Raw genomic sequence first — 18,277 nt, 5'->3', positions numbered from 1 at the left:
GAACGAAAGTTCATGAACCCGTTCATTGCATTAAACACAGACTACAAAAGAGGCCAGGGGAGAATCGTCAGCCTTTTGTGGAACCTTGAACCATGTTGTGTGTTGAATTTGGCATGCTGTGTTGTCTAAATTGTTTGAGTTGAACATTTTCCATGTTTGTTGCTTTTGTAGGCTGAAGGAACACCTCAGTCAGTCAGTCACAATGCCCTCCTCTGTCCTGCAGGTAAGTTTTACACCTAGAAAATGTCCAGAAAGTCTTGCTGTACACTGTTTAGGAGCTCTTTGTTTTACCAACAAAAGAGTTTGCTATTATTTTGTTGTTGTCATTTTTTCCCACTACATATCAAAAATAAGTACTGTCATGGTCAAGGTTTGTATTTTCTCAAGATCATTTCTAAAATTTTTGATTAACTTTTGACGAACTTGTAACTTTGGTTTTACTTGCTATTCAATCATGTCTTCACATCGAATAATCAGGAGAATCCTCACAATAAAGAAAAACACAAAGGGAAAACCATAGATAGAGTTAACTTCTTCAGATGCTCATATCACTGACGAGTCTCATCTGATATGAGCACAATTTGCTTTGGCAAAGCATAAATGCAGGTTGCGCAAGTAGCTGCTGTATTAATTTAATATGGAGGATCCTATTATGATCTCATCAGATCAAATTAGTTTGTCCTTTTGAATCCAGAGGAAATAAAGTCTTAATGAAATTTTCCAAATCTTAGATTGTGAAGATTCTTCTTGAAATTCTGTAGTAATTGAAATTAGTTTTACTCTGCTGTACATTTATTTGTGGGTAACACACAATACAAAGAAATAAAACAATCAGCATGTCAATTAGCAATTAGGAACAAATAATTAGCATATCAGCCTCACAGTTAGGACGGTGCGGGTTCGATTCCAGCTCCCTGTGTGGAGTTTGCATGTCCTCCCCGTGCCCACGTGGGTTTTCTCCGGGCACTCCGGTTTCCACCCCAAAACATGATTGGTAGGCCAATTGAGCACTCCAAATTGGCCCTAGGTGTGAGTGCAAATGCAGATGGTTGTTCGTCTCTGTGTGCCCTGCGATTGGCTGGCAACTGGTTCAGAGTGTCCCCCGCCCACTGCCCGATGACTGCTGGGATAGGTTCCACCACGCCCCTGACCTCTGTGGGGACAAGCAGTATAGAGGATGGATGGATGGATGGATGGATGGATGGATGGATGGATGGATGGATGGATGGATGGATGGATGGATGGATGGATGGATGGATGGACATAAATATAATCTAATTTGGTAGATCTCACGTTGGAGATGGGTTCTGTACTAGAGACTGACTTGAAGGTATTTAATAGGCTATAAAGCACAAGTGGGTAGTATGTATTTAAATGATTATGCTCATTCTTCTTGTATACTTTTTGTTGACAGAGGGACCAGTGGAAAAGAAAATCTCCCTTCTGATGCCAGAGCTGTTTGTTGCGGGATCTGCCAGAGCCACCGTCTCTGTACTTGGTAAAAAATATCTTTTGTTTACACTCTCGGAGTCGGACTGCATGTTCCTAGCCCTACTCTTCATAGAAACCTCCCTAATGAGATTATTTGACCGAAGGTGACCTGATGGGCCGAGCCATTAAGAACCTGGACCAACTCCTGGCAATGCCATATGGCTGTGGGGAGCAGAACATGTTGCTGTTTGCGCCCAACATCTACATTCTCAACTATCTGAAAAGCACAGGCCAACTGACTACTGAGATTCAAGACAAGGCAACACACTTCCTCAAGAGTGGTGAGTCAGCATTTCCAGCACTGAAGAGGGGTTTGTAAAACAAGACTGTCAAAAATGGATAGTAAAATGGGACAATAAGATGCAACTTAGATTTTTCAGACAAAACTGATAAATAAAATAACAGAAGGGAGTTTTAACCTACTACCGTTTTTTTCCGTGTATAGTGCGCCCCCATGTATAATATGCACCCTAAAAATGGCATGCTGATGCTGGAAAAAAGCCTGTACCCATGTATAATACGCACCCAATTTTTATGAATTTTTTTTTTTTTTTTTTTTTAAGTCCCAATGATCGTCACACACGCAGGGAGGCAATGGGTCCCATTTTTATAGTCTTTGGTATGGTCTTAACTAGGCTGGATGTAATTTTTTTTGTTGGCGTTGATTTCTCCGACTGCCCATAAACGCACCACCGCGCTCCGTGCGCGCACGGGAAAGAGGCGTGCGGACGTGAAAAAGGCGGCTCTGTGTGGGAGAGACGTTGAAGAGGAATAAAAACACCCTTGGAAACCAAAACTTGGTGATTTCAAGTTTCATTTCGAGGGACATTTGTCACGTCTCGTCCCCAGTTTTGCTATGTGTCTAGGTTGCCATAGTTTCTGTTCGCGTCGCCCCTCTCTTCCTGTGTCACCTCAATCGATGTGTTTTGTATTTAAGTCCTGTCTGCCCCTCGCTCACCGTCGGATCATTGCATGTGTTACTGTCATGATGTCTGTTTGGTTTCTGTTCCTGTCTTTGGTAATGTCACCCTGTCTTTTTGTTCCACGACTTTGTCGGTCAGTCCTGTTGTTGGTTTTGTTTTCTAAAAAAAATAAAAAAAAATTTAAAAAATTTTGTACCCATGTATAATGCGCACCCCAGATTTTAGGACAATAAATTCGTTAAATTTTGCGCACTATACACGGAAAAAAACGGTAGTTGTATTTAACTTTTATGCACAAATTCTTGTAGCCTACAAAGATTAGATTTGTGCGTCAAACATGCATTTGCATGAATGAAGCACAAATCGGTTAGGGCATATATGTGCGTGGCTGCCATAGAGAATTTGACCGGTGTGTTCTAGGATACCAAAGGGAGCTCACCTACAAGCATGACGATGGCTCTTACAGCGCCTTTGGGAAGAGCGACGCATCTGGCAACACCTGGTAAGTTGGAAAGCAGGGTGGAAGGTGTTTTGTCTCAACAATTTAAAATACCGTATTTTCCGCCCTATAAGGCGCACCTATAAACCTAAAATTTTCTCAAAAACCAACAGTGCGCCTTATAGTCCGGTGCGCCTTATATATGGACCAAATTCCTAAATTTAAACTGGCCCAAAGCATTGTGTCATGAAATCAATCATAAGTGGCCCGCTGAAGACTATGAATCATGACTCAAAAAGACTATGGATCATTATTTTATGATTATAAAGTAATTTGTTCCGTCTGAAGTTGAAATAAAAAAGATAAAATGGAGAATGATTTGATTTGGATTAAAAATCTGACATGATGCATTAATGGTGCGCCTTATAGTCCGGTGCGCCTTATATAAGGATAAAGTTTTAAAATGGGCCATTCATTGAAGGTGCGCCTTATAGTCCAGTGCGCCTTATAGGCCGGAAAATACGGTAATTGGTATTTGGGGGATCAAAAATAAGAAACACTGTCTCAGTTGTGGAAACAGTTTTTGAGCACCTGGACGATAAAAAGCACGAAACTGTTAAAATAAAACAATAAAACAAATAAGTATTATGAATACAAAATAGAATGTTGAGGGATATTTTGGGAGAATTTAAATAAACAATGAACTAATTAAGCACAACTAATCTTAATGAAATGTACGTATAAATATTTGACTATTCAACATTGGTTCCCTGAAATTTACTTCATGTGTGAATGGAATGTTTATCAATCTGTTTTTAATATAATTTGCGTAGAGATGACTGCTATTACATTGTAGATAATTGAAAAGTTTGATTAATTCCTTTGCCAGTAGTTCACTTTTATTTTCTGTCACAATAATATTTAGAGTGTATTTGAGCCTGTCACTGGTGTCACAATCAATGTTGATGATGATCTGAAAAGGCCCAAAATACCAGAATAAATGATGTAACACACAATTCGGTGCAGTTGCATCAGATGTTACAGAACATTTTAAGTACTTAGTGCTTTGTTTGACGGTGACTTTATTCAGCTTAAAGTTCACGCTTAATTTGATACGAAACCAGAAATGGCAGCCAAGGAAGGCATAATGCACACACATCTTTCTTTTTTGGGCACCAGAAAACATTTTAGCCATTTACTTTACGAGGCTGCTGCCAGAAAATGTTAATATTTGCTCTTAATGGGCTTAAAGCACATCGCCTGGGGGGATTTAACAAACGCTTTGGTTTTGCTAAAAGAATGCTGGGCAGTTTGGCACTTGGTGAGTATGTATGGGGGTGGCTGTTATTGGAAACAAGGACTCAAGCATCCAATCACATTAATATTTACCACAAAAGATTGGAGAAAACAGCTTGCATGAAGGAGCCAATGTAATGTGGGCAAAACAACTTTGACTGCGCTCATCACGTCAGACAGGTTTACAAGGGTTTTACGTATATGAACAAATAATCACAATAACATAACTTTACATTACATGGCACCTTTCAAGGGACCAAGCATGCGTTAAAAATGGAGGATTTATTTTTCGTCTTTTATTGCCTCATGGCCTCCCTCTACATTTCTACACTTTTACTTATTTACTAACACTGTGCAAAAACCGATCTACCCTTAAACATTGTGCAAAAACCGATCTACCTTTAAACCTAACACTGATTCCAAGTACCTACTATTTCTGTTCATTTCTCTTTGAATATTTTCTGCAATCATAACGATATTGGAGTGTCACATTACGACATTTAATTGATGTTGTGAATAATTTTGTTTGTACTCGAAAATGTTGCTGCTCTCTGTCTGATTCAGCTGAACTCTCTTGTAGCCCAGAGGCTTCATATTACACACAAGATTGTTACGTAATTGTCCTATGGCTGGGTTCATTTTGGGGCTATCGCCACAGGGACTCTGTGCTTTGATTTGTTTTTAAAAGTGTGTGTGTCTCTGTCTAGGCTGACCTCCTTTGTGATGAAGTCATTTGGTGGAGCGAGGCCTTACATCTTTGTTGATCCCAAGCACATCTTGGATGCCAAAAAGTGGTTGTACTCAAACCAGGGACGTGATGGCTGCATCAGATCTGTGGGGAAACTCTTCCACAATGGCATGAAGGTGATGACGCCAGCTTATAACCAGTTGGGGTTATAAGAGCCTGTCTTTGGGCTGAACTGAAAACAAACTGAAATTAAGTAATCAATTATCTGTTGTATGTTATACATATATGAGCAATATTTATTTTTATTTTGGCATAATTTGTATATTTTGTAATAGAGGAATCCAAAAGTAATTAAAAGTATACAAGTTACATTATATTGATATTATGGTACTTGGATTAATTTACGTCCTACATTATTTAATAGGTAACTAACCAGTAACAGTACCGGAATGCATTTTAATAATAACCCTCCCAACCCTGTAAATGTATGAATGCATGCATGTTTCAATATCCCTTCAGGGAGGAGTGAGTGACGATGTGTCCCTGACGGCTTACGTCGTCGCCGCCCTGTTGGAACTGGACACCGACATTAAAGTGAGTCAGACTTAATATCTCCGGGTCCCATTAAAGAATGAAAGAAGGATGTCTCGTTTGGATGTGTTGATCGTCTTGTACTTTATTGCCACCTCCGCACTCGCAACCCCGTTCTCTGTTGTACCCCAACCCTTGACCGAAGGCCCCACACTTCGCCACCAGGGGCGCTAGACATATATGGCACAGTACCGTAATTTTCGGACTATAAGTCGCCTTTTTTTTTTTCATAGTTTGGGTGGGACTTATACTCGCAAATTTTTACTTGATCATTAACACATCACTCACTTACTTACAAGTATAGTTGACCGATTCACATGTTATTTTTAGTATAGTTCATCATTTCACATGCTTTAATATCTTTATCTTGAACATATTGAAAACATGAAGAATAGAGAGAAAAAATCAAATAAAGTAATTAACACTTTAATGCGCCATATCCTCTGGACATGTCCTTTGTCACCAGGATGACATAAAGGACGAGAAATTTGATCGATGGATTTAATGATTTGGAGTGACACAAATGGTTTGATAATATTGTTGTTTATGTGATAGTTATTTAAAATATAGTTTATATATCGTTGTATGGGCCTGTGGAATAATTTGAACTGCGGCGCGGCACACGGCATTGTTGACAAAGGACGATCGATAAAAGACGAGAAATTTGATCGATGGATTTAATGATTTGGAGTGACACAAATGATTTGATAATATTGTTGTTTATGTGATAGTTATTTAAAATATAGTTTATATATCGTTGTATGGGCCTGTGGGATAATTTGAACTGCGGCGGGGCACACGGCATTATTAACAAAGGACGATCGATGGATTTAATGAATTGGAGTGACACAGATGGTTTTATAAACGTGTTATTTATGTAATAGTTTTTTTTAAATAACTGAATGTTACGTCAGGCCCGTTCTCAGCTCCTCGTTTGTGTTTGTCACGTTAGCATACCGTATCGTTTAGCCTGTTGTTGCTCGTTCATGTCTTTTCTTGGTGTTGGATTTTGTCGAATAAATTGCCCCCCAAAATGCGACTCCGGAGTGACTTATATATGGGGTTTTTTCACTTTTTTGGGCATTTTATGGCTGGTGCGACTTACACTCCGGAGCGACTTATAGTCCGAAAATTACGGTATATTCAGATCTGCTGTGAACACTACAGACGTCACTCCTATTTTGCAAACAGTTGACTGCAAACCTCCTGTGTTGTTTTTACTGGGTCTTCATTTTCAATGTGGCAACATAGGTGGATATTTTTGTGTTAATCACACCTTGCCTGCTGTGTTTTTAGCTGTTCATTGTTTACGCCCTCCTGGCCACGATTCCCTCGGATCCTCTTCAATCTTTCATAGAGTATAACGCAAGATGCTTATGAATGTAAATGTTAAATGCGATATCAGTGCTTGGTTTGCACTCACTGCAAGAGTGATTGGTATTTGATAAAATTGGGGAAATGTCATAAATCTTTTCGTTATTTTTGTATTTGTTCAACGTTTCTGCTGGTTAAATCAAAGTTAGCCATTTGATTTCTTTTCAACTTCTAAGCATTATTTTTCACCAAATTAACAACAGGTTGGTGACAAGCTGTTGTCAAAATACTTCAATATCACACATTACAGTGACTTTACAACTTTAAATTTATCAATGTACTTTCTTGAGCAAATAACCACCAATAACCCATTTATAATGGAAGATGTATAGACTTTTTGAGCCCATAGTCTAAAAAGGCGAGGTAACTGTGAAGCGTATTTGACCCACAATTCCCAGAAAGACAGCATGGCATGTAGTTTCATTTGTGGAGGCAGCACTTTATCACAAAGCCATTAAAAATAACACCCATACACACACGCACACACACGCGCGCGCACACACATTCAAGTACTCAATCTTGAGTACAGTGGTCACTGATACCAACTGCCGATACCACGACTACTTTTATACATAAACCCAACCCCACCCTAAAAAAAACACTTGCAGATCATTTTAAATAGAGACCTATCAATCCATTATTTCAATTTCTCTTAACATTTCATGAAATGAATGGGATTTTTTTCTTATTCTTCTAATTTCTAGTGCCTGGTTAGAAAAATGGGGGAACAATACCTGTATTGGTACCGTTGAGGTTACTGATGTCTTGAAATAAATAAGTCTGGGATTGGTATCGGTATAAGTACTCGCCCAGGCTTAATTTTATGTATGTGCGGCTTATCAGGATTTAATGCTGTTTGTTCACGTTTTGGCTTTAAATTGGTGTTCCCTGTTACTTGACAGTGGCTTCGGATCTTCACCCAGTTTAGCTGCCAATTTGTGAGAGGAGAAACTTTCTCAGATTGTCATAAATTCTCACTCAAAAAGATCCATTTAGCCGTCACTTTGTGAGTCCACCGTTGAGACCTTAGATTTCTGTGTTTGTTTTATGACAGGATCCTATGATCGAGAATTGTCTGGGCTGTCTGAAGGAGGCAACCAACCAGCTGGATAACTTGTACACCACAGCGCTGATGTCCTACACCTTCACCCTGGCTCGGGAAGAAGAGATGAGGAAGAAACTCATCACTTACTTGCACCAGCAGTCCAGTACAAAGGGTACCTCACGTCATTACTCACAGGATCACTTTCAAATCTTGTTTCATTTCAAAGTCACAGTCTGCTTTATTGTCAATTCCTTCACATGCCAAGACATTTTTGTTAGATGGAAACAGCTATATGTATGTGCAGGACTAAATTAAAATTTACAATCATTAACACGAGTGTAGCTCTGAAAATATCATTCAAAGCCTAGTTTTCTAACATTGCAATCTTTACGCTGCCCTATTCTGTAGTTTCTATTGCAGTTGGCTTCATCATTGAATTGTTTGTTGGCTACCCCATCTGATGCAATTAGACTACTAATGTTCTTATGACAGGGAGAACCCGCCATTGGAAGCGAGCAGGGGCCTCTGGGACAGGACTGGATTCTCTGGAAGTGGAGATCACCTCCTATGTGCTGCTGGCGCTTCTCTCCGGGCCTACTCTGCCAGATTTTGGTTTAGACTATAGCGCTAGCATTGTGTTTTGGCTCACACAGCAGCAAAACCCGTACGGAGGCTTCTCTTCCACACAGGTAGGAAAAGTTGCGAGCAGGATTGGGAGAATTTTCTACCATCTGGGCAGACTTCTTGACTCTGTCCTCCTGTATTCCTCAGGACACTGTGGTCGCCCTCCAGGCGCTGGCGAAATACGGTGCTGCCACTTACAGCGTTGAGGGCAGGACTGTAGTGACAGTGACATCATTAGGAGGTCTGAACAAGGAGTTCGTAGTGGACCAGAGCAATCGGCTCCTGTACCAGGAGGAGAAATTGAGCGATGTTCCCGGGGAATACGCCATTAAAGCCGAGGGAGCGAGCTGTGTTCTGGCACAGGTATTACATCACCTCTTCTGTTTACAAATAATTACCAGTTGCTTTGTATCTGTAATTGTATCCCAGAAGGTGAATATTGGGTTAATACTCAAGAACTACGTATGTGTTAGTTACCTAATGTTAGCCATGCATGATCGTGGTTCCAAAATTGGAGCCCAGATACTCAAGGGCTGACATAAGAGATCATTTCTTGTTTACCTCATTACATTGCCGTGGTGATACCATTAAAAAACACCCAAAAAATATAGAACACCTTACATACTCAACAGTAAATATTATCCCATTTCTGCAGTACTCGAAATATGACTACCGTATTTTCCGCACTATTAGGCGCATCGGATTATAAGGCGCACCTTCAATGAACGGCCCATTTTAAAACTTTGTCCATATATAAGGCGCACCGGATTATAAGGCGCATAAAATAGAAGCTATACTGCAACAAACTGAGGTTGACTAGGGTTGCGGTATGCATCCACTAGCCAATAACCAACAAGCCCTCTGTAAACAATCGCGTTTCTCAAACGATCTCCTATAAAATGATCGGAACTGACTAAAGTTCGATTTAACGCATTGGTACTACTTACCTATGTTTCCCTTCCATATCGATCCGTAGATTTACTCGAAACATTAACAGAGCAGCCTATTTTGACGTGAAATAGCCTGGTGCGTATAGCAGCTATCGTTATAGCATTAGCCATCCGCAAATTCCCATGAGTCTCAGCTCGCAATCTCACATGAGTGTAAACAATCGCGTTTCTCAAACGATCTCCTATAAAATTATCGGAACTGACTAAAGTTCGATCTAACACATTGGTACTGCTTACCTACCGTTTTTTTCCGTGTATAGTGCGCCCCCATGTATAGTACGCACCCCTAAAAATAGCATGCTGATGCTGGAAAAAAGCTTGTACCCATGTATAATACGCACCGAATTTTTATGAATTTTTTTTAAAAAAAAAATTTTTTATTTTTATTTTTATTTTTTTAAGTCCCAATGATCGTCACACACGCAGGGAGGCAATGGGTCCCATTTTTATAGTCTTTGGTATAGTCTTAACTAGGCTGGATGTAATTTTTTTTGTTGGCGTTGATTTCTCCGACTGCCCGTAAACGCACCACCGCGCTCCGTGCGCATGGAGCGTGTTTGAAGTGAACAGCAGAGAAGAAAGGAACAAGGCAAAGGGTTGTGAAATAAAATATTACCTGTAATACGGATTTAGGTAGAGAACTGAACTCTCGCTCTTTATATAGCTGACGTGTCTTGCTCATCCGTTCTGCGCATCTGTAATGGCGGCCTCCGTATGATATCCGGTTTGCGTGTGTGCGAGAGCGAGAGAGAGAGCGTGCGAGAGAACGCTCAACCGTAGCGCGCCGCCGACCGCCCAACTGCACCGGGCTGGCCGATTATTGTGACAGAGCCGTCGCTGAAATTTAGAAGATATTTTTAAAGTCCTGATGTACTTTCTAAAATTTAAGTGGACCTCAGTGCGCACTGCGCAGGGAGCTTAATTGGTGCGGTCGCGCAACCGCAGCGCGCCGGGCGCTCACTGTCGCATTGCTTAAAGAGCGCCTTTGTGTTTTAGGATGAACAGCAGAGACCAAAGGAACAAGGCAAAGTGTTGTGAAATAAAATATTACCTGTAATACGCATTTTGTTATTTGCTGATTGAAACTGCTAATTAAACTGTGAATTGAAACTAATAGGAAGAAAACAACTCTCGCTCTTTATATAGCTGACGTGTCTTGCGCATCCGTTCTGTGCATTTTATTTCACAACACTTTGCCTTTCTTCTCTGCTGTTCACTTCAAACACGCTCCATGCGACCGCAATGCTCTCGTATCAGACGCTTGCTCGATCACCTGCTCGTTTGCTGTCCCGTGCGCGCACGAAGCGCGGTGGTGCGTTTACGGGCAGTCGGAGAAATCAACGCCAACAAAAAAAATTACATCCAGCCTAGTTAAGACCATACCAAAGACTATAAAAATGGGACCCATTGCCTCCCTGCGTGTGTGACGATCATTGGGACTTAAAAAAAAATAAAAAATAAAAATTAAAAAAAAAAAAATTTTTTTTTTTTTTTTTTGTACCCATGTATAATGCGCACCCCGGATTTTAGGACAATAAATTAGTAAAATTTTGCGCACTATACACGGAAAAAAACGGTATGTTTCCCTTCCATATCAATCCGTAAATTTACTCGAAACATTACGGAGCAGCCTATTTTGAAATGAAATAGCCTCGCGGGTACAACAGCTATTCGGTGACTACAGTTGCCGTAATGTTGGGAAGCGATGCGACCTTGTAATTTACTAGTCGTACTAAAACGTACTGAAACATTTTGGCAGAGCACTGTGTACCAGTATGGATCAACAAATTCATCAATTGATCCATATATAAGGCGCTCTGCATTATAAGGCACACTGTGTTTTTTTTTCGTAAAATGTAAATTTTTAGGTGCGCCTAATAGTCCGGAAAATACGGTCAATTGGGTTGAATTAAAAGAAATGCTTTGCCTATGGAAAACAACAATCGGTAGATCCCTATTTTCTCATATTATGGACCTCCAAACCAGGAACTGAATTATAATAATTTACTGTTTGTGCACTGTCAATTTGAAATATTGTCCTGTTTTTTTAATTGGAAATGGACATTAGTTTATCATTAAATGAATTCTTAGTTGTATATACAGTATTGTATAATAAATATGTAAGTAAAAAAAAAAAGTTTTTGCTTAGAAAGGCCCTGCAAAAGGCCCTGAACAAATGACTTTCTTAGGGTTTATTACTTAACCCTTATTAAAGCTAGATATTTAGGTTTATTTTGAACAGATTGAACATTGAAGGCCATGTAGTGATTTGATTCCTACTACACCCCTGATTTTTGATAGTCTTGTTTAAACTTTGTGCATTTGCGAGATAATGGTGTTTTTTAAGAGCATATTGGTCTTGTCACCTTCCAGATTTCCATGCATTACAATATCCCCCCTCCTCCTGACTTTTCCGCTTTCAACATCTCAGCTAACACCATGTCAAAGTGCAACTCTAGCAAGCCGCAGCTCATCCTCTTTGTCCATGCCAGGTAAGTGTGTCTGCATGTCTTCTGTTTCAACACATTAGTCATTTAACATTTTGTTGAATAATGTTGAATGCAGGGGTGTCAAACTCATTTTTTTGCAGGCCGCATTGTAGTCCTAGCTTCTTTCGGAGGGCCATTATGACTGTCAACCCAAATAAATGTATGAGCACCTCATATTATATACAGTAAAAGCTACAAAACAAACTGACAAATAACTCATTTTCAAATCAGACGAGTAAAAACTATTTAAAAATATATATATTTTATTAAAAGTGAAGGCAATTTGCAATTCTAGTAATGACACACAAATTTGATGCATAATTTGTCTTCGCGGGCCACATAAAATGATGTGGCGGGCCGTATCTGGCCCCCGGGCCTTGAGTTTGACACCTGTGATCATATGCACACAAAAGCCCTTGAAAGCATTTCTGTAGTTAATGGATGCTGTGTCCCTTAAGACACATCGTAAAATCAACCATAAAATCAAGAGTTGAAGAGTAAAAAATGTGTTTGCAGTTACCAAGGCAGGAGAGAGGAGACGAACATGGTCATCGTTAACATCAAACTCCTGTCGGGACACATTTTGGAAAAAAGCTCTGTGGAGTCAGTGAGTTATTTTTTGTTTCCTTCAACAATCAAATGTCTGTATCAACTGTTATCATTTGAACTACGCTGAGAGCAGTCTACTGTGTGATACTCTAGTTGAAGAATGACCGCTCAGTGAAGCGTGTAGACCTGGATGAAGGTTATATCAACATCTACTTGGACGGGGTAAGAACGTTGTTGTTTTTTTCCATCTATTAAATGTACTCAATTGAAAGCAAAGTGGGTCTTCCTAACTTAAAAAGCATTTCAAACTGAAACACAATGCAACCACTATAATGTGTAATCATTGCAATAAAGCCCTTGCACTCTGCCAAAGTCAGAGTTAGGCACCAAAGTTTACAACAGGCATTTGATCCATGACAATTTACAATGATGGCATTTCTATTACAACCTGCTGATGACACTCTGTGACACACTCTACGCTTGGTGGCCACTCCCGTGTAAAAATATCTTGTTTGAAGCCTGTTTGCAATGGAATAGTACTGCTGATCAATTGCTGTCCATCCATCTATCCATTTTCTGAAATGCCTATCCTCATAAGGGTCACAGGTGTGCTCGAGCCAGCTGACTTTGGGCAGTAGGCGGGGGACACCCTGAACTGGTTGCCAGCTAATTGCAGGGCACATATAGACAAACAACCATCCGCACTCGCACACACACCTTGGGTCAATTTGGAATGCTCAATCAGCCTACCAAACATGTTTTTGGGATGTGGGAGGAAATTTAGACTCCTAAATTGTCCTACCATGCATGTTTTGGGGATGTGGGAGGAAATTGGAGGAAACCCACGCATGCACGGGGAGACAAATTTCGGTTTCTTTGTGTGTCTGGTCATATGAAGGGATTGACAATAAAGTGACTTTGAACTTTGAACTTGAACATGTAAACTCCACACAGGAAAGCAGGAGTCGGAATCAAACCTGGAAGCTCTGCATTGCGAGGTGGACGCGCTAACCAGTCGATCACCGTGCCACCTCAATTGTTTAATTTGGAAATCTATTAGTTCATTTATGTATCATATGAATTTAGTTTTTTCAATATTAATTTTATTGGAACCAGCGAATATATTGATCCATTTATGTGTCATGAATTTTGCAGTTCAAACCCTTGTTAGAGAAGAGCAAGTTGTGCAAAAAGAATTGAAAATTGGACAGTGCATTAAACAGTTTAAATAAGTCAAATTAAGTTCACCTGTAAAGAGTAGAGGAGTATCGCGGCCCTCTGTGCATTTCAATGCGTGAAGTTGCTCCGCCTGTACTCATCTGACAAGTCGGTAATGTAGAACGTAAACCGCGGTCAGCGTAAAGATGGGCACATTTTCATGGCGGGGCAATTTCTACTTCAGCGAGGTAGTGTATTTGGTAGACGTTATGCCTTACTGCATGTTCCTGCCGTGCCCCCTGGCTCTTCGGAAAATTTGTTTATGCCGCGGGTGTTGTGACGCACCAGCCATGACAATCCTTATGAATCATTGTAGGAATAAATTTATTGAATGAGGTTGTGGGTTCGATTCTAGCTCCGGCCCTCCTGTGTGGCATTTGCATGTTCTTCCTACGTCCGTGTGAGTTTCCTCCGTGTTCTCATTTATTCCCACATTCCAAAGACATGCATGGTAGGCCGATATAGGGCTCCCAATTGCCCATGCGTATGGCGTTGAGTGTGAATGGTTGTTCGTCTATATGTTGCCTGCAGTTGGCTGGCAACCAGTTAAGGGCTTATCCTGCCTACTGCCAGCACGCCTGCGACCCTCGTGAGGATAAAGCCGTTCACAAAATGGATGGCTGGATGGAGTGAAGAATCATTTTCATCTTAAAAATATCTTAATAGCACTCCCGTCATTTTTTCTTGGTGGGGGGGGGGGGGCGTACAAGGACATACGTACACTCTGGAGGGAAAGGCGGTCTCCAACTGCATCAAGCAGTTTAACGGCCAATGTCATGCATGGACCCCACTGAGTCTATTTCTGTTCCCACAATACCCAAATAGCCCACAATAGAAGCGCAAACCCCTTCAGTGGAGTGTGGTTTCTGTTTGCAGCTAAAGAAAGGTGAGACGGTGGTTTACAGCATGACACTGGAACAGGACGTGCCGGTCAGGAACTTGAAAGCAGCTGTGGTGAAGGTGTACGACTACTACCAGACAAGTAAGATCCTCTTCTGTTACAATGTCTGTCCTATTTCTTAATGTAATTTTATAGGGCATCATTTTATAACATTTATTCTTATGTGTGTGCTGCCTTACCTTGTTCTGTGATGAAACTTGAATTTCCTCTCTCCAGATCACTTATGATTGTCTTAATCGTATTTGCAGGTGACGTAGCTGTGACAGAGTACACATCCCCCTGTGCAGAGAGTAAGTCACATGGATCTTGTTTATCGTATACTGTAGTGCAGGGGTGCCCAATACGTCGACTGCGATCGACCGGTCGATTGCCAAGCCACTATTGGTCGATCGAGTGATATTAAAATGTTTTTATTTTTTTTCGCACTTGACACGTGTACAAACAACAGCGCTAACAACACAACACAACACAAACACGCTAGCTCGCGAGTTCCCTCCAATTGTCAGAACCCTATTTTTAATCTTAAACTTAAGAAAGGGTATAAAAATGAGTGGTGTATATATATATATATATATATATATATATATATATATATATATATATATATATATATATATATATATATATATATATATATATATATATATATATATATATATAAACAGCTACGCCCTGCCAGTCATCAGATAGGAAGAGACCCAAACCACAGATGTCAAGACACGGAAGCTCCTAACCATGCACGGAGGGTTCCACCCTAAGTCCAGCACCCTGAGACTGTACACTAGCCGTAAAGAAGGAGGCCGAGGACTACTGAGTGTGAGAGCCACTGTTCGGGATGAAACAGCCAAGATCCATGAGTACATCAAGGAAAAGGCCCGAACGGATGACGTGCTCAGTGAATGTCTCAGACAATGGCAAACAGAGGAAGAGTGGCTAGAGACACCATCATGGGAGGACAAACCCCTACATGGGATGTACCATCGGCAGATAAGTGAAGTGGCTGACATCAAGAAATCCTACCAATGGCTGGAAAAAGCTGGACTGAAGGACAGCACAGAGGCACTCATCATGGCTGCACAGGAACAGGCTCTGAACACCAGAGCAATAGAGGCCAAGATCTACCACACCAGACAAGACCCAAGGTGTAGGCTGTGCAAAGAGGCCCCTGAGACAGTCCAGCACATAACAGCAGGGTGTAAGATGCTAGCAGGGAAAGCATACATGGAACGTCATAACCAAGTGGCTGGCATAGTGTACAGGAACATCTGTGCAGAGTATGGACTGGAAGCCCCAAGTTCAAAGTGGGAAGCACCCCCTAAGGTGACAGAGAACGGGCGAGCCAAGATCCTGTGGGACTTCCAGATCCAGACTGACAAGATGGTGATGGCGAACCAACCGGACATTGTGGTGGTGGACAAAAAGCAGAAGAAGGCCGTTGTAGTGGATGTAGCAATACCAAGCGATGGCAACATCAGGAAAAAAGAACTTGAGAAGCTAGAGAAATACCAGGGCCTCAAAGAAGAGCTTGAGAAGGCCTGGAAAGTGAAGGCCTCGGTGGTGCCCGTGGTCATTGGGGCACTTGGGGCAGTGACCCCCAAACTGGAGGAGTGGCTACAGCAGATTCCAGGAACAACATCAGACATCTCAGTCCAGAAGAGTGCAGTGCTAGGAACAGCCAAAATACTGCGCAGAACCCTCAAGCTCCCAGGCCTCTGGTAGAGGACCCGAGCTTGGAGTGGGAGACCACCCGCGGAGGGTGAGAGGGGAATTTTTATATATATATATATTTAGCGGGTAGATCTTTGTGACTTGGTCACCCCTGCTGTAGTGGAAATTGAAGCCCCAAAGTCAAACAACAGGAAAAAAATGTTCCAGGCCGTAAGAAATGCATTTCATTCAGAATAACCTCAGTCTGTGAGTTCCTGAAGATTTGAATAATGCCCAACGTTTTAAAGTACAATCATATCTGCACGCTCAGCGAGCACTAAAATCAGACAGCGTAAACACACGAAACAGAAATAAGGCGTTAAGCTGCCGAGTCTACTCATGACTGTAATGAGCTGATTCCGATACAGACTCGCATCACATGGATTCAATGTAAAAATTGTCATTTTGGCACTACAACTACTGCTTTTACATGGATGGATGGATGGACGGACGGATGCAAAATCCATCAAAAATACGCGTGATGTCAAGGTTCCACGCTTAAAATTGAATTTCAATAAAATTAAATTGTAATAATTATCAAAAGGGGATCATTCATTTTGGTTACGCTCTGCAACATATCATCTGCGTGACCATACATAGTAACCGAAGAATAATGGAAATTATTTTTGCGTTCCAGGTGACGTCATCAACAACCTTTAAATGAACAGAGGAGACAACATAGCTCAATATCTGGAAGATGTTCCTCAAACTTGGGAGATGTGTCTTTACTTACTTTTACTAACGTTGATGTTTATATTTTAAAGGGAATCTTGCTATGGCAAACAATGTTCTTTGCCTCTCTGTGTTCCTTTATTTTAAAAATCTGAATTCACTTATTAGTTTTTGCTGCCTCACCTCAACACTGGAAATCTTTTTTTAACGCTTTTAACCCACTGGAACCATGAAAATCACACCGTGCTCTGTAACACTTTTAATAGGATTGACTAATTTTAGTTTTTAACTCAAAGTGGAGCATGATACATACAAGGTACCAACAGCTGTATAAAAAAAACAATCTGTAGGAAAAAAAACAAAAACAAAAAAACGTTATGTATTAGTGGAGGTATGGGTGTTTTAATATTTCTGTAGTTTTCTTTTTTAAAGTAGATTACATTCATCAATACAGTACCATACACAAATGTAACAGTCATGAAATAAAATGGACAATAAAATAAACAATGGCATTTATTCATTTTGGGAGCATACTTCCATTCAGGCACCTTGCACTCCGTGGTGACCTCATCATCAATGTCTGGTGACTAACGACCTTCTTACACAGTCCTGCTGGTGAACATGCTGGTCATGTCAGCAACTCCTTGGCCTGCCCTGCAGGAGGGCGATATGGAGGCTGCCGTGTCCTTCAATGATGCGGCTCTGCAAGCATTCCCCCTCTTGTCTAAGGAACACATTTTGTGAGCCCGCTACAGAAGCCGCCATAGAAGCCAAAGCCATGACATTACCTCAACCATCCTTCAAAGAGAAGCTTGTGTGTTGTGAATCATAAGCAGATCCTTCTTCATTCTTTGCCCTTTCAATCACATTTTGTTCTTATCGGTCTAGATAAAAATATTTGTAGGAATCCGTTTTTTTATCATTTGATATGTTTGGAATACAGTAATCCCTCGTTTTATGCTGGGGTTATGTTCCGAAAAGAACCTGTGAAAATCCATAGAAACCTTTATTTTTTACCATTATTATACATGTATAACATTGAAACCAAAGAACAAAACCTGTTTTCAGGCCCAAGCATTTGTTTAACAAAGAAGTAAATGCTTTCTTACAATTAACTACAGTAAAATAATAATTTTAATCAATACAAAGTACGTACTATATCGTACAGGGCTAGGCAAAATACGTCCCACGGGCCACATCCGGCCCTTTGTGCGTCTCTGTCCGGCCCGCATGAGGCCAATTATAAATTACATTTGATTACAACTTAATTTTTAAAAAAAATCTGTCGTGCGTGCAATAGAACTGTTTTGCTTTTATTTT

General features: G+C 40.7%; 1 protein-coding gene across 2 annotated transcripts in view; it reads left to right on the top strand.

Annotated features, from left to right (window-relative positions):
* Positions 1–17,477, top strand: part of LOC133155718 (alpha-2-macroglobulin-like protein 1) — a 54,437-nt gene extending 36,960 nt beyond the window's left edge. For both annotated transcript variants that reach the window (XM_061281238.1, XM_061281237.1), the window contains exons 22-36: positions 172–223; positions 1,415–1,498; positions 1,596–1,772; positions 2,835–2,916; positions 4,857–5,013; positions 5,357–5,431; positions 7,857–8,019; positions 8,340–8,536; positions 8,619–8,834; positions 11,795–11,913; positions 12,427–12,517; positions 12,613–12,681; positions 14,554–14,659; positions 14,827–14,868; positions 16,923–17,477. In XM_061281238.1, coding sequence (XP_061137222.1) covers positions 172–223; positions 1,415–1,498; positions 1,596–1,772; positions 2,835–2,916; positions 4,857–5,013; positions 5,357–5,431; positions 7,857–8,019; positions 8,340–8,536; positions 8,619–8,834; positions 11,795–11,913; positions 12,427–12,517; positions 12,613–12,681; positions 14,554–14,659; positions 14,827–14,868; positions 16,923–16,945 — 1,653 coding nt within the window. In that variant the 3' untranslated portion in view covers positions 16,946–17,477. The remainder of the gene's footprint in view (positions 1–171; positions 224–1,414; positions 1,499–1,595; positions 1,773–2,834; positions 2,917–4,856; positions 5,014–5,356; positions 5,432–7,856; positions 8,020–8,339; positions 8,537–8,618; positions 8,835–11,794; positions 11,914–12,426; positions 12,518–12,612; positions 12,682–14,553; positions 14,660–14,826; positions 14,869–16,922) is intronic.
* Positions 17,478–18,277: the final 800 nt, after the last annotated feature.

This window comes from Syngnathus typhle, linkage group LG6 (genome assembly GCF_033458585.1).
Source record: "Syngnathus typhle isolate RoL2023-S1 ecotype Sweden linkage group LG6, RoL_Styp_1.0, whole genome shotgun sequence".
Lineage (NCBI taxonomy): Eukaryota > Metazoa > Chordata > Actinopteri > Syngnathiformes > Syngnathidae > Syngnathus > Syngnathus typhle.
This window is presented reverse-complemented; position numbering and strand designations above follow the sequence as displayed.